Source organism: Physeter macrocephalus, chromosome 11 (genome assembly GCF_002837175.3).
Source record: "Physeter macrocephalus isolate SW-GA chromosome 11, ASM283717v5, whole genome shotgun sequence".
Classification (NCBI taxonomy): domain Eukaryota; kingdom Metazoa; phylum Chordata; class Mammalia; order Artiodactyla; family Physeteridae; genus Physeter; species Physeter macrocephalus.
Window position 1 is genome coordinate 55022567 of NC_041224.1, and position 13538 is coordinate 55036104.

Consider the following 13538-nt stretch of genomic DNA (forward strand, 5'->3'; position numbering starts at 1 on the left):
ACCAGTTTATGCAGCTCAATATTAAAAAAACAAACAACCCAATCAAAAAATTGGCAGAAGACCTAAACAGACATTTTTCCAAATAAGACAAACAGATGGCCAAGAAGCACATGAAAAGCTGCTCAACATCACTAATTATTACAGAAATGCAAATCAAAACTACAATGAGGTATCACCTCACACCAGTTAGAATGGGCAGCATCAGAAAATCTACAAACAACAAATGCTGGAGAGGGTGTGGAGAAAAGGGAACCCTCTTATACTGTTGGTGGGAATGTAAACTGATACAGCCACCATGGAGAACAGTCTGGAGGTTCCTTAAAAAACTAAAAATAGAATTACCATATGACCCAGCAATCCCACTAGTGGGCATATATCCAGAGAAAACCATAATTCAAAAAGACACATGCACCCCAATGTTCATTGCAGCACTATTTACAATAGCCAGGTCATGGAAGCAACCTAAACACCCATCGACAGACAAATGGATAAAGAAGATGTGGTACATATATGCAATGGAATATTACTCAGCCATAAAAAGGAATGAAATTGGGTCATTTGTAGAGACGTGGATGGACCTAGAGACCGTCATACAGAGCGAATAAATCAGAAAGAGAAAAACAAATATCATATATTAATGCATATACGTGGAACCCAGAAAAATGGTAAAGATGACATGTATACACTAATATGTATAAAATGCATAACTAATAAGAACCTGCTGTATAAAAAAATAAAATTCTAAAAAAAAAAAGATTTTCATATTTAGTTCAAAATACTATACAATATTGAAACGTATAGCCAAGAGAATATATCAGTCATACATACATAAATATACTAATATTACATTAATGGTATGTATAATACCATTTATTGAACCCTTAATCTGTCAGGTGTTGCACAAAGAGCATTACATACATGATCTCTTTATTTCCTTAATTTTCTACTTCACTGAACAAACACATGATTATCGATAGACCCTATGCTGGTTATACTTGGTAACCATTCCCCCCAACAGTCTCCAAAGAAGAATGAGTCTTTAACTAAAGTTAGTGTGATTGAAACACCAAAACAGTTAAATTCAAATATTTTTCTTAGATAGGTATAAGCACAATCAGAAGAAATACCTGGCTCCATCATTATTAAAAAGTTCTAAATGAGTACCCAATAAAGATTATGCACCCACGTCCACTACTGCCTGCCTGCTCTATAAATAACCCTTTCTACCGGTATACGCAACTTGTTGTTGGCATCCCCCATCCACACCAGTTTCTCCAGCCTCTACAGCACCACTGCACATGCACATACTTCTTTGTAGCTTTTCCTGGTGTTTTTATAATTCATTCCAAAAATGTACAAACAAACAACAAAGAAAGAAGCAAACTTCTTTCTTCCCCCACCAACTGATGAGTATTATAAAGGCAAAGACATGATCTTAGTCATCTTTCTATCCTAGGGGCTTTTCAACTAGCAGTGAAAACAGTTGTTCAGTAAGTTTTGCTGAAAGAATTGCATAGTAAGCAAATTCAGAACAGGTATCTGTCTGGGCTCATCAAACCTGATATAACGAACTCAATGCCTTTTCAAGATTTCTGATACCTTTTCCTTCTTTCATACCTGGTTATCCCAATATACGAAACTTCTTGCTTGTTTTCATTGTTAACCAGTGAAAGCCCAAGACTATGGAGAGAAAAAGTTATTTCATGATTGGCCTGCTCCATTTCTTCTGCCTGCAGTGCTTTGGAAACCAAGGCAACATCATCAGTGAAGAGCAAAACTCTCTGGCGCCCATCTAGAAATGATACCCAGTGTATCTGGATGTTTGCATCATATGGAAACTGTCCACATTCATCCTGTGGGAAAGAGAGACTTCATATTAAAACCACAAACAGTGCTTTTATTACATAAAGTTGAACTGTAGTAGCTGAGAAAGCATGACTATAAATCAGAAAATTATCAAAATAACAAATTAAAGTTATAATCTGTTTTAAAACATACTCACCAATTTTTTCAAACAGTAACAAAGATTAATAGTGCTTAATTTTTTTAAACCTTAGTTTGAGTTACCTCGCTGGTGCTCAAAGAGCAGGGACAAGAGTATCCTTTAATGGCACCAATGCCATAAGATGCTTACTTGTCTCCCAGATGGAGAACAGAATGGTTTAGAAATTTATTGGAAAAGTAACCTCAGGTAAAACTAACCTGGTTTATTTTTAGGTTTTAATAATTTATAACACTGCAAATACGTATATAAATCACATTGTTAAATAGTCAAACTATGGTGATCAGTTTGTACTAAGTTTCACAAAGAAGAGTCTTCTTGGCTGACAGTCTCATATAGCATTTAAAAATATGAGGCTTGATTTGGTGAGTGTCTTCAGAGATTTAGATAATGATTTTTCTCTCATTCTGGACTTAACATAAATATAACAACAGTTCGTTTCAGCAGGCAGTATAAGTTCCTAATATGTGCTTTTCATTTCATGCTTTCTTGGAAAACAAAAACCAAAACCAAATAAATAAAGGATGTTACCAAAAGCATAGGAATGGTTGGTATTTGTTGTTGTCTAAAATTTACCTATTGCTTTTAACATATGTCAAAGTAGACTGTAATTTTTTTACTCTAACATGATCAAATTTTGTAAATGTTCCAGAGATACCTACTAAGAAGGTGAATTCTCTCCTTGTAAACTACAAAATTTGATACATAGCTTGGTTCAGGCTTAGTTATCATTCAAATACTCTCTAATCCCATTTGTTTTTCATCTATTTGATCTGTTAAAAATTAAATGAGGTGTGTTAAAATATCCTCAGGCAACTGTGTTTCAGTTGACTTCCAACACTTTTAAGTTTCACATTTTGATTCAATATTCACTGCATGAAGGCTTATGGCTATCATGCCTTCTTTGTCACATTATCATATTCTATTTAATGACTTTGAATTCTTTGAATTATAGTTGCTCAGCAATTAAAATCAACAACTTTCCTTTTTATTTTTGTTTGTCTGTTAAATCTTTACCATGTCTTCTGCTTTCAACTTTTTGTATTAGTTCAGTTAAAACAGATCTCATGTAAGTAGCATTTGGTTAGAAACTAATTTTTAACTTAATCTGAATGTGGTCTTTTAATAGGAGAATTTAAACCATTTTCATTTACTGGCATAATTGATGGGAAGCATGGTTTAGTAGGGAAAGTCCATGAACTGTGAAGTCAGACAGACCTCATTTTGAATTCTAACCAGAAGTTCTAAGTTCCAATCATAACAATTAATGATACTATATGACAAGCATTAACACATGATATACACTCAATAAAAGGTATTTGCCACTTTCTGTATACTTCCTTAGGTTTCCTTCTTTTACTATAAGGACAAATTTTTCTTTATTTTCATTTTCTCAATTAATTGTTTTAGAATTCTTTTATCACTGATTTTGGTTCTACTAATTGGTATCTTTAAAAAAAACCCCATCATCTTTGATCTATATCTCCTAAAATTTAGGATTAAATGGTGTTAATACAGTATGTTCTGAATATATTGTTTCCCTGCTCCCCTTTCACTTTATTTTGTTGTCTTTGTCTTTTATTTCACCATCTTTCTCCTTTTTCATAGTTGTCATATCTTTATAACTTTGGGGATCTCAGGCATACATTCTGAAATTTTTCTTTGGTCCTCCTGTAGTAAAAAAATTTTCAGAAGTATAATCAGCCTCTGAATCTTTAGGATAATGTTACGTTTTTCTCCTGAACTATTTTTTTCATGTTTTTTTTTTCTGTTTATTCACACTTAATGAGGAAAGTGCTCTCCAATACTGTAAGGATTTTCTCTGAATTCCCACCTGGGCCTGAGCAGAATTCCCTTCTCAGATCAACCCAGGGACAAGGAAATGGGTAATTGCCTTGCTTCTAGCTCAAGTTTCATAATCTGGCAGATTACCTGCTGACTGAGGCACACTTATCCACTTTTCTTACTGCCTGGTTCTCTAACACCAAACAGAATAGAGACATTTAAAACCACAATCCCGTGAATACACTATTACCAGGATTCTTCATGATTTTGCCTTAATTTACAGACCTGGATATCCTCCTTCAGGATGGCATTACCACTCTCTCTCCAGGGCCTGTATACCACTTTCTGGGAGTTGTGGTTGCTGAGGAGCATGAAATGTAAGGAGAAGGAAAATAACTCCAGCATAGTACAGGGACCCCTGGTTGAGCTACCATGTCTCTGAGCCAGAGTAAGAGTAACAGGGAATTTAAGCTCCTCTCTACCACTTATAAACCTTGAAGGTTTTTCTGTTGTAAAAAGTAAAGCATAAGCAGGCAATAGAGCTCCATCAAATTGTCATGGCAAAAATCACTCCAAGAATCTCATAACTATCAGTCTGATTTTTCAAAGGTGGGTAAGTCTATCTCTTTTATGGGTATTTCAGAGGGAATATAGGAGAGGATAATTCAGTCACTGTTGGCCAATTACTATTTTAAATAACCAAGAAAGCTTTTCTAAAAACTGGCATTATCAGACAATGGAATATGACACTGTATGAACTTTTCAGGAGAGAATACATTCCTACAGAAACTAGGTGCTCATGGAAGAGCAATGCCTATATTAGAGGGAGGCTGGCAGATGAATTCTTAAGCCCTTCCCAAAGTCTAAGAGTCTAGGAAATAACATATTTAATTAATTTAGCTACCTAAATATTGTTTCAATAAATATTTTATTAAATTTCTTATATGGGATAATTTGCATACTGTCAGACTCCTTTCATTAACAAAACATAGGGCTTTGATAGGGAAAACATGCCTAAAAATTCTCACAGCTAACAGTGGAACGCACAAGTTCAAGATAAAGTTGTTTTTCACTTAGGCTCAAAATTCCTTTCTTTAAAAAAAAAGTAAATAAAAAAGTACTTTCCTGGTCTTAGGCAAGCTGAAACAGGCCTATTTTTTAAAACTGTAAATAAAGTATTTTGACTGATCTAGGACAAAATATTGGTATGAACTCTTTGCAATCTAAAGCCAAAAAGTAACTTATTTTGAAAATACTTTCAATTCATTTTTAGTTCAGTAAAGACAAAGATGACTGCATGAAGCTAACTTGTCTACTTCCTTTGTTATCAGGTACTTCATACAGCACTCATTCACATCAAATGGTACCTTTAACAGATCATGTTCCCCAGCATTTGCTGCGTAACTCCATATAAGTTTTCTGGTACCAGTGGGATCTGCCCAGGCAAAGAGTCGAACTTGTCTTGGCAGCAATACCATTTCTTCCTGTGACCCACTGAAATGCAAGCAACAGAGGGAAGATGAAAATATCCTCGCCTTGAGAAACCTAGACCCGTGGTTTATTGAGGAAAGGACTGGCGCAAACATCTTATAAAATTGCCTTTGTTAATAAAACACAACTCTGCCTAAAAATAAGTACCCTATAATGTCCAATTAACTAACAATTTTGAAGCTTGAGGGAACAGAATACTGCCCTTTCTGAAGTTGCAGTATACGCTGAACTGATCTAGGCAAGATCACACTAATGAAATTCATTAAAGTAAACAGACTGGTACATCAGAGTTCATCTACAGAAAAGGCTGTGAATAGTAAAAAAATTTTTTTAATTAAAAAAAACATTATTTGGCTGTGCTGGTCTTAGTTGTAGCATGCAGGATCTTCATTGCCGTGTGTAGGATCTTCATTAGGCCATGTGGAATCTTTAGTTGCGGCATGTGGGATCTAGTTCCCTGACCAGGGATCAAACCCGGGACCCCTGCATTGGGAGCACAGAGTCTTAACCACTGGACCACAAGGGAAGTCCCAAAAGTAAATTTTTTAGTAGCAGAAGAACTTTACTTGGTGCTCAAATTTAAGATTTTAATCAAATGCAACGCATAAGAAATAAGCTCAGAGGAAAAAAATTGGGTCCATGTACCACTGCTACTCAAAGCGTGGTCTGTGGACCAGCAGCATTAGCATTACCTGGAGGCTTGCTGGAAAGTGCAAAATTCTGGGCCCCACTTAAAACCTACTAAATCAGAACCTACATTTTAACAATATTTCTAAGGGATCTTAATATTGATACTTAAGTTTAAGAAGTATTGGTCTAGATAATACAAAAGACCTTCCAGAGAACTAAAATAAAACAAAAAGTAACCCAATTAGGGTTTAATCCTAATGTATGCTTTTAAATCTCTCAGCAGATTCAAGCCATAAGAGTTATGAATACGTTAAATCTGCGAGGCATTATTTTATATATATACATATATAATGTATATTATTTATATTTTACATCTACATATAAAATAATGCCTTGAAGATTTATAACAATAATTCTTTGCAAATATATATTACATATTTTAAGGATTTAAAGCTATCTGTTATATCATTATTTAACGGCATTACCCAAGCCAAATGATAGCACAGACAAGAACAACAAAATTCCTATCAGCCTGTACTATAATACATTCAACACCACTACTTAATCTTCTACTTTAATCTTTCTTTAATCTTCTGCCCTCTTATTTAATCCTCTACTATTCCTACCAAAAAACTAGATACAGATTTACAGGGAGAGGTTCACTGAGCATCACCAGACTACAAAAGAATGATAATACTTAAACAGGTTCACAGTTCCTTATGTACAATTCTGAAGTTTAAAAAGCTCCAAAACTCCAAATATTTGTCTCTAAGTTTGGTGTCAAACGTCATGTGGCAGCAAAACTTGATCTGAACTGATGTGAAACTGTTAACGGTTTCATTTATCCCACTTACTGTGAAGGTTCACAACTTTTGCTACAGGAATACTAATCTGTTTGGTTATAGAGTACTGTCTCAAAACCTGCTACGGGTATTAGCAATAAACATCATGTATCCCTATTACCTTTCTACAATCTGAAAACATGTAGAATGTGAAACACATCTAGCTCCAAGTATTTCCTAGAAGGGACTGTGGACCAGTAAAAGCAAATCAGATTTTCCAAGAACCCTTTTTTTTCATACCTCTGTTTATATGTGAGGATGTTCCATGGTGTGTGGTTTACTATTAGGGCAGGTGCGGATCCCTCATGGTAATCAGAAAAGCTTATGACAGTTGAATGTGGAGCGGTATCTACATCCACCAAGATACCCCCATTCTATTGTAGAAAAAAATAAAGAGTATGTTTGAGGTATTGGTTTAAACTGCACATGGTGCACTTAGAATTTCAATCACTTATATAGATATTACAAAGTTGGTTTTCTTAAGTTCTTACTGAAAAGCACACTGGCTCTGATCTCTTACAAATATATATGTACAGCATTATATATATTGATATTTTAGTATACCTTCAATTAATTATCAGTATATTTTATAGCATGTCTTAATAAAATATTTTAAAGCAAACTTTAAAAATCAAAGACATTTTATTTTAAAACAGGAAAACTTACCAGATCTTCTAAGCTCAATAAAGTGCCATTATCCTGTTGGTTATAAAAGAATGGCTTGGAGGATCCTTCATAGCCCACCACTCTCACACAAAGTTTGCCTGAAAATTTTTCAGGCCAAAATGGAAGGTACTGAAAATATAAAAGTTAATATCAGTCTTAAAACAATACTATAGTATAAATAAAACAGTGGCTAATAAAGTTTCCAATTCTAATTCAGATCATGATTCAATTCTTACTAAGTTTCTTAAAATAGCCCCTCTACATCTAATATTAAGATTACTGACAATATAATGATTATTTATGAAGCCATCAGAAGAATAGATATATTAGTCTTTTCAGACTTATGGAATAATTACAATATGAGAAACTGAAGTGCTATTAAGAACATCTCAAGTATCTTGAATATTTAAAAATTATAATCTTAATAACATTTGCTTTTATATATAACCCATTTTAATTCCTTAATCACTATGAATTCTTTCACAGAGTATCTTATCCTAGATAAACCGGAAGACAACTGAAGGCAGAGGACCTTGCTGGAAGTCCTGACACTATCCTCCAGGCTGTCTGATCTTAATCAAATCATGCACCTTTTTGAGCCTGTTTCCTTATCTGTAAAACTGAGATCTTAGTTCCTAAAAAGGAAGTTCCCTCTGTTATAGAATACTGGGTAAATTCTATTTCTAAAACAAAATACTACTGCTATCAAACTCACATCAAAGATAAAAAGCTAAGGAGCATTTATTTGTTGCCAAGTCTATGGAGATCATTCCAAGTGCCTTGGAAAGGCCATGCCTTTTAGAGGTCTAACTGTGTTTGTAGTGTAATTGGAATCCTTCTCTTAAGCTTTTGCTAAATATTTTTTAAAATAATTTTAGAATTCTTTTGAGATGTACAGAAGAACAGTCCTATCCTTAAGTCAGGTGGCTTGGTTGAAAACTTGGGCAAATTCAAGCACTAACACTTGTCTCTGCATCTGTCCTCTCCCCACTCTTTCCTTATTCTCTTCACGTTTCATCTTGTTTGAGTCCGTAAGTTTAGTTCAAATGCCAGCTCTTCTATGAAACTTTTCTTTTTGATCTAGACCACAATGATCTCAACCTCCAATAACTTTACTGACCTAAAAAAGTAAGATTCAATTTCCTTCTCTGTAAAGCAAGGTGGTTGAATTTTTGGAATTTTTCAAGGAAACTTCCAGCTCATCTATTCAGAGATCCTATAACCACCTATAACTTACCATACACTATCTTCTTCTCCATGTGTTAATTTATATGAGTCTTAAGCCCTCCAACAAGATTAGATGCTTCTTGAATACAAAGACGTTACCTTGCTATTGACACAATACATAGTATTTTATGTACATTTTACAGTACATACCCATGTTTATACATATAGGAAGAACTAGAGAATGAGTGTTAACAGTCTAGACTGAGCTAGTGGTAAATATTATCCACAATTTTTTTCTTCTTTTTTAACATATGCTTATAGTATGAAATAAAAGTCTTTCCAAGCTGGCTGTCATATTTTAACCCACAAATATGGTAGCAAAGTGAGTATGACAAAGAGATATATATAATTCTTATTTATATGTCTATATTTATTTGTACACTTTAGGAGCCAGTTGTATTAAAGGAAAATATTACCTCTGAAGAAGCAATATAGTTCCATTTATTAGTTGGCATTGAGCCATCAGATGCAATTTCACCAACTTCTAGTTCTAGTGATGACTTGTTCACAATAGTATAAAAGGGAGTCAAAGTAACTATTCGTGTAAGATTAAAACTGCTCATTTTGATGCTAACACCAACCTGTAAAAAGTAAATAAGCTTATCATTTCCCTGTACTTTACACAGCTTGAAATACACACACACACACAAACACACACACACACACACACACACACACACCATTCACATACAGGCTTCTTAAAATATTTTAAAATAAGATTTCTTAAATAAAGTAACTGCTAAGAGCCATATTCCATGACTGATTATCTTCTCACACACACACACACACACACACACACACACACACCATTCACATACAGGCTTCTTAAAATATTTTAAAATAAGATTTCTTAAATAAAGTAACTGCTAAGAGCCATATTCCATGACTGATTATCTTCTCACTAAGAAGAAAAATTTTGGTTCCTTAGTTTGGCTCCATCAGAAACAAATTCAAGAAATATCACTCAGTAATTTAACTAATGATGACTTACAATAACAAACTTAATTTTAAAAAATCCTTTATTTTTTAACATTCCAAAATAAATTGTTTTAAAATTAGTGTACAGGCTCGATTTTTGCTGCTTTGTAACTCCGCTATCAATAAAATAAAATAAAAATTTCAAAGTGGTAATAAAACAAGTCAACTTGTATCAGGTTATTCAAATTTTCGCAGTCAGATTTAAGAAACATTTGGCAGGGAGTGGTATGGAATGCAGATTCTAGTATATTCTGAATATTTACCAAGTTGCTTACTTGTATGGATTCAACTCACTGCCTTAAACTTTAACAAATTTAGGTTTTGCTTTGATATTAGCGGTCCTAGAAATTAGTAGAGAGATATAAAAGTCCTCCACGTAATACTTTGAATTCACATTTCTGTACCCCTTAGGATCCAGCTCATTTACTGATGAAAATGTGAATGAAATCAGAAGTAAATAAGCAAGCAAAATCTTACCAGGTATTCCATATTGTTGGCAGGACACTTCACACACCCATAATTTCCCACTGTATCCAATGAAAAACCACTGGACCATGAACTAGTTGAAATTTTTAACTGTACCTACACCAGAGAACACAAACAATCATATAAGAAATCTAAAACACTATATTAATTTTATTTGATGGAATGCTGCTAGACCACTAGAAATTTATTTAGTAACATGAGACAGAAAAATATAACCAAAGGCATGCTGCAAATGGGTAACAGAACCACAGAAACTCTAGGGGACAATGTAATATTTAAAAGCAGAGCTCTGACCTTCCCATTCACCTATGCAATGAGTATAGTGAATTTAAAGATGTATACCAATGTGACCTTCTGTTATTTGAAAAGGAATTATAATGTAAAATGATATTTTCCAGTGTTAGACTTTTGATACAGAGCTAACGAATTCTTAAAGTTTTAGCACAGAGAATTTATGCTTTTAACATTATTCAGCAAACAATAAAGGAAAAGTGTTGTGATAAGCAGAATGGAAGACACAATTCCTGTCTTCAATGAGCTTCCAACTAAACAAAGAGATAGGAAATACATACTAATAATTATGATGCGAGACTCAATGTGATAACAACTATATAAAAGGGATAATATGCGATCAAGGTGAGAGGGTAAAAAGTTTACTTCTGGCTATGGGATTCAGATAAAGTTGTACAGAAGAGATCTAATTCTGCTCTTGTATTAACCTCCATCTACCCAACAGATTATAAAATACCTGAGTACAACCAGAGGTCAGACTCATAAACAGGTACAATATCAAGTATTAATCAAAACTCTAAGACAGGTCCCTGGACCAGCACCATCAGCAACACCTGGCAATCTGCGGAAAATGCAAATTCTCAGACCCTACTCAGACCTACTGAATCAAACTATGGGGGTCTGACCCAGCAATCTGTTTTCAAAGCCCTCTAGGTGATTCTAACACACACTGAGATTTGAGAAGCACTTCTCTAAGAGAACACGGATGGAATATCTAGCCCCACTTTAGATGGTCAGAAAATCTTTCACACATGTCAGGCTGGAGCAGACTGCCAAAGGATGAACAGCAGATAACCAGAAAACATGAGGCAGAGAGGCAAAGCATAGGGCAAGAGGCATTCTAGGCAGAGAGTGCAGCCATACAAAGGCACAGAGGTAAATTATACCAAGATGTGAGTCTGAAAAGGAAAGAAGGGACCAGAGCATAAAGGACCAGGCCTTACGCATTAGGTTTCTCTCACGAAGGCCTGCTTTAGTGCTTCACACATAGGAGGGCTCAGTTAAAATAAACCAAATTCAACTGTTCTACCTTTTGAAATGCCATTGCATCACTGGTAACCTACATAAAATCAAGGTTTCTACTTGACACTATGTCAAGAACAGAAGTAATTCTAGGGGCACCAGAAAAAAAGGTAACTCAGCCTTGGGACACTATTGTTGTTAGTTCCTAATATCCCACTTAACCGTGTATGCCTTAAAAGTCCTCTTGGACCTAATTCATACCTGTGACACTGAGCAAAGAGGTAAGCATGGCATTAGATAAACAATAAACAGGTAATTTGTTTTATCAACAAAAACACACCTTATTTTTACTAAAAATGTTCTTCTTCTTGAAAGAGAATAAAATAATATCCCTAAAATCAGCTGGATGTTTCACATGAATTTCTTCTGAACGATACTGGAGAACCCGAGAAGTCTTGTTGATTAGCCAATAGGGACTAAAGATGGATAGCTCCATCTGGCTGCCAATTCGCTTGACATGTATTGACAGGTCAACTGTCAACGCTTCTGTGGAGTCAGAAGAAAAATATACAAGAAAGAATTCAGGAAGTGTATCACATATACGGAAATGTCCATTCCAGTTTTTGCCCTGATATTTCACCAGAACTAATTCCATTATTTCTCCATTGATTCTCGAATGTAGAACATTGGCAGCACTGCCTTCTGCTAGCTCATGAGTTTCTGCTGTTCCCTAAAAACAAACAAACAAAAACTAAATTTGCTTACCAATTTTTTAAAAACCTCTGCAATGACGTCCATATTTTATACAAATACTAAGTAACCTAGCAGATTCACATTAACTGACAAGTCTTCAAGGTACCATCTTTACATATTATGAATATCCAACAATTACTAATGATTAAAAATAAAACACTATATCATAGCCAAAGTCAGAAACTGTCTTTTGGTCATTAGCAGGCCAATGGTTATACATTTTGAGAAAAAGACCTGTGCCAAGAATCAAAGGCTGGATTCCGGAACATTGGCTGTTTTCCATTAACAGCTATGTCATTAAATGAGCCACTTAATTGCCTGGACTTCAGCTTCATCCTTTATTCACTACTACACCTAATGGTTCTCATACAAATAGAAAAAGAAAAGTGATATCAAGCTATGCTGACAAGCTATCTAAGGTGGAACTACTTTAAAAATTAGTAATAGCGGGCTTCCCTGGTGGTGCAGTGGTTGAGAGTCCACCTGCCGATGCAGGGGACACGGGTTCGTGCCCCAGTCCGGGAGGATCCCACATGCTGCGGAGCGGCTGGGCCCGTGGACCATGGCCGCTGGGCCTGTGCGTCCAGAGCCTGTGCTCCGCAGAGGGAGAGGCCACAGCAGTGAGAGGCCCGCGTACCGCAAAAAAAAAAAAAAAAAAAAAAAAAGAGTAATAGCAACATAATAAATTAGGCTTCCTTACCAAAAGTATCTCTTGTGTAAATACTACTTAGTTCATCTAATTAATTTTATTCTCCGCAACTCAGGGATGGCTCATTGTCAGACACAGAAAATAAATTTAGGTTCCAAATACTTTCCAGATTTTTGTATTTTGATATGTTGTGGCATGTACAAATTTAAAAATATTTATCATACTTCATTACTAGAAAATGTTCCCTAATATTTTTTAAGACAGTAATTATTTTTCAGTTCAACAGAAACTTGAACCAAATAATCATCACTTTATAACAAAAAACTTTAAAATTAACTTCATAATAAATTAAGATGAAGTATTTTCTCACTGGCATTTTTCCATACTTTAGCTAAGAGAATTATACTTAGATAATAAAGAGACTATGATAATTATTAATTTAGAGCAGATGCAGCAGAGTTCAGTGGTGGAGAACAAGGAACCAAATTGCTTAGGTTCAAATTCTAGCTCTACTATTTATTAGCTGTGGGATCCTGGACCTGTCACTTAACCCCTCTGTGACTCAGTTTCTTCATCTGTAAAATGGGTCTAATAACAGTACCTTCTTCAGGAAGTTATTGTAAGGACTAAATATGTTAATACATGTAAAATACATGACATAGTGGCTGGCACAAAGTAGATGTTATACCAGTTTTTGCTATTATTAATATTATTAAAGCATTACAAGTAGGTGAATGTAAAACACTGACCTCAACTAAAAATACCTTAAAAAAAA

At 34.7% G+C, this 13538-nt stretch overlaps 1 protein-coding gene across 2 annotated transcripts in view; it reads right to left on the minus strand.

Moving 5' to 3' along the window:
- The window catches only part of VPS13C (vacuolar protein sorting 13 homolog C), a 182326-nt gene that overhangs the window by 35018 nt on the left and 133770 nt on the right, over window positions 1-13538 (minus strand). For both annotated transcript variants that reach the window (XM_024128742.3, XM_028494846.2), the window contains exons 59-65: window positions 11702-12091; window positions 10099-10203; window positions 9060-9224; window positions 7417-7545; window positions 6991-7124; window positions 5155-5281; window positions 1618-1853 (exon numbers count right to left, since the gene is read on the minus strand). In XM_024128742.3, the coding sequence (XP_023984510.1) occupies window positions 1618-1853; window positions 5155-5281; window positions 6991-7124; window positions 7417-7545; window positions 9060-9224; window positions 10099-10203; window positions 11702-12091 (1286 nt within the window). The remainder of the gene's footprint in view (window positions 1-1617; window positions 1854-5154; window positions 5282-6990; window positions 7125-7416; window positions 7546-9059; window positions 9225-10098; window positions 10204-11701; window positions 12092-13538) is intronic.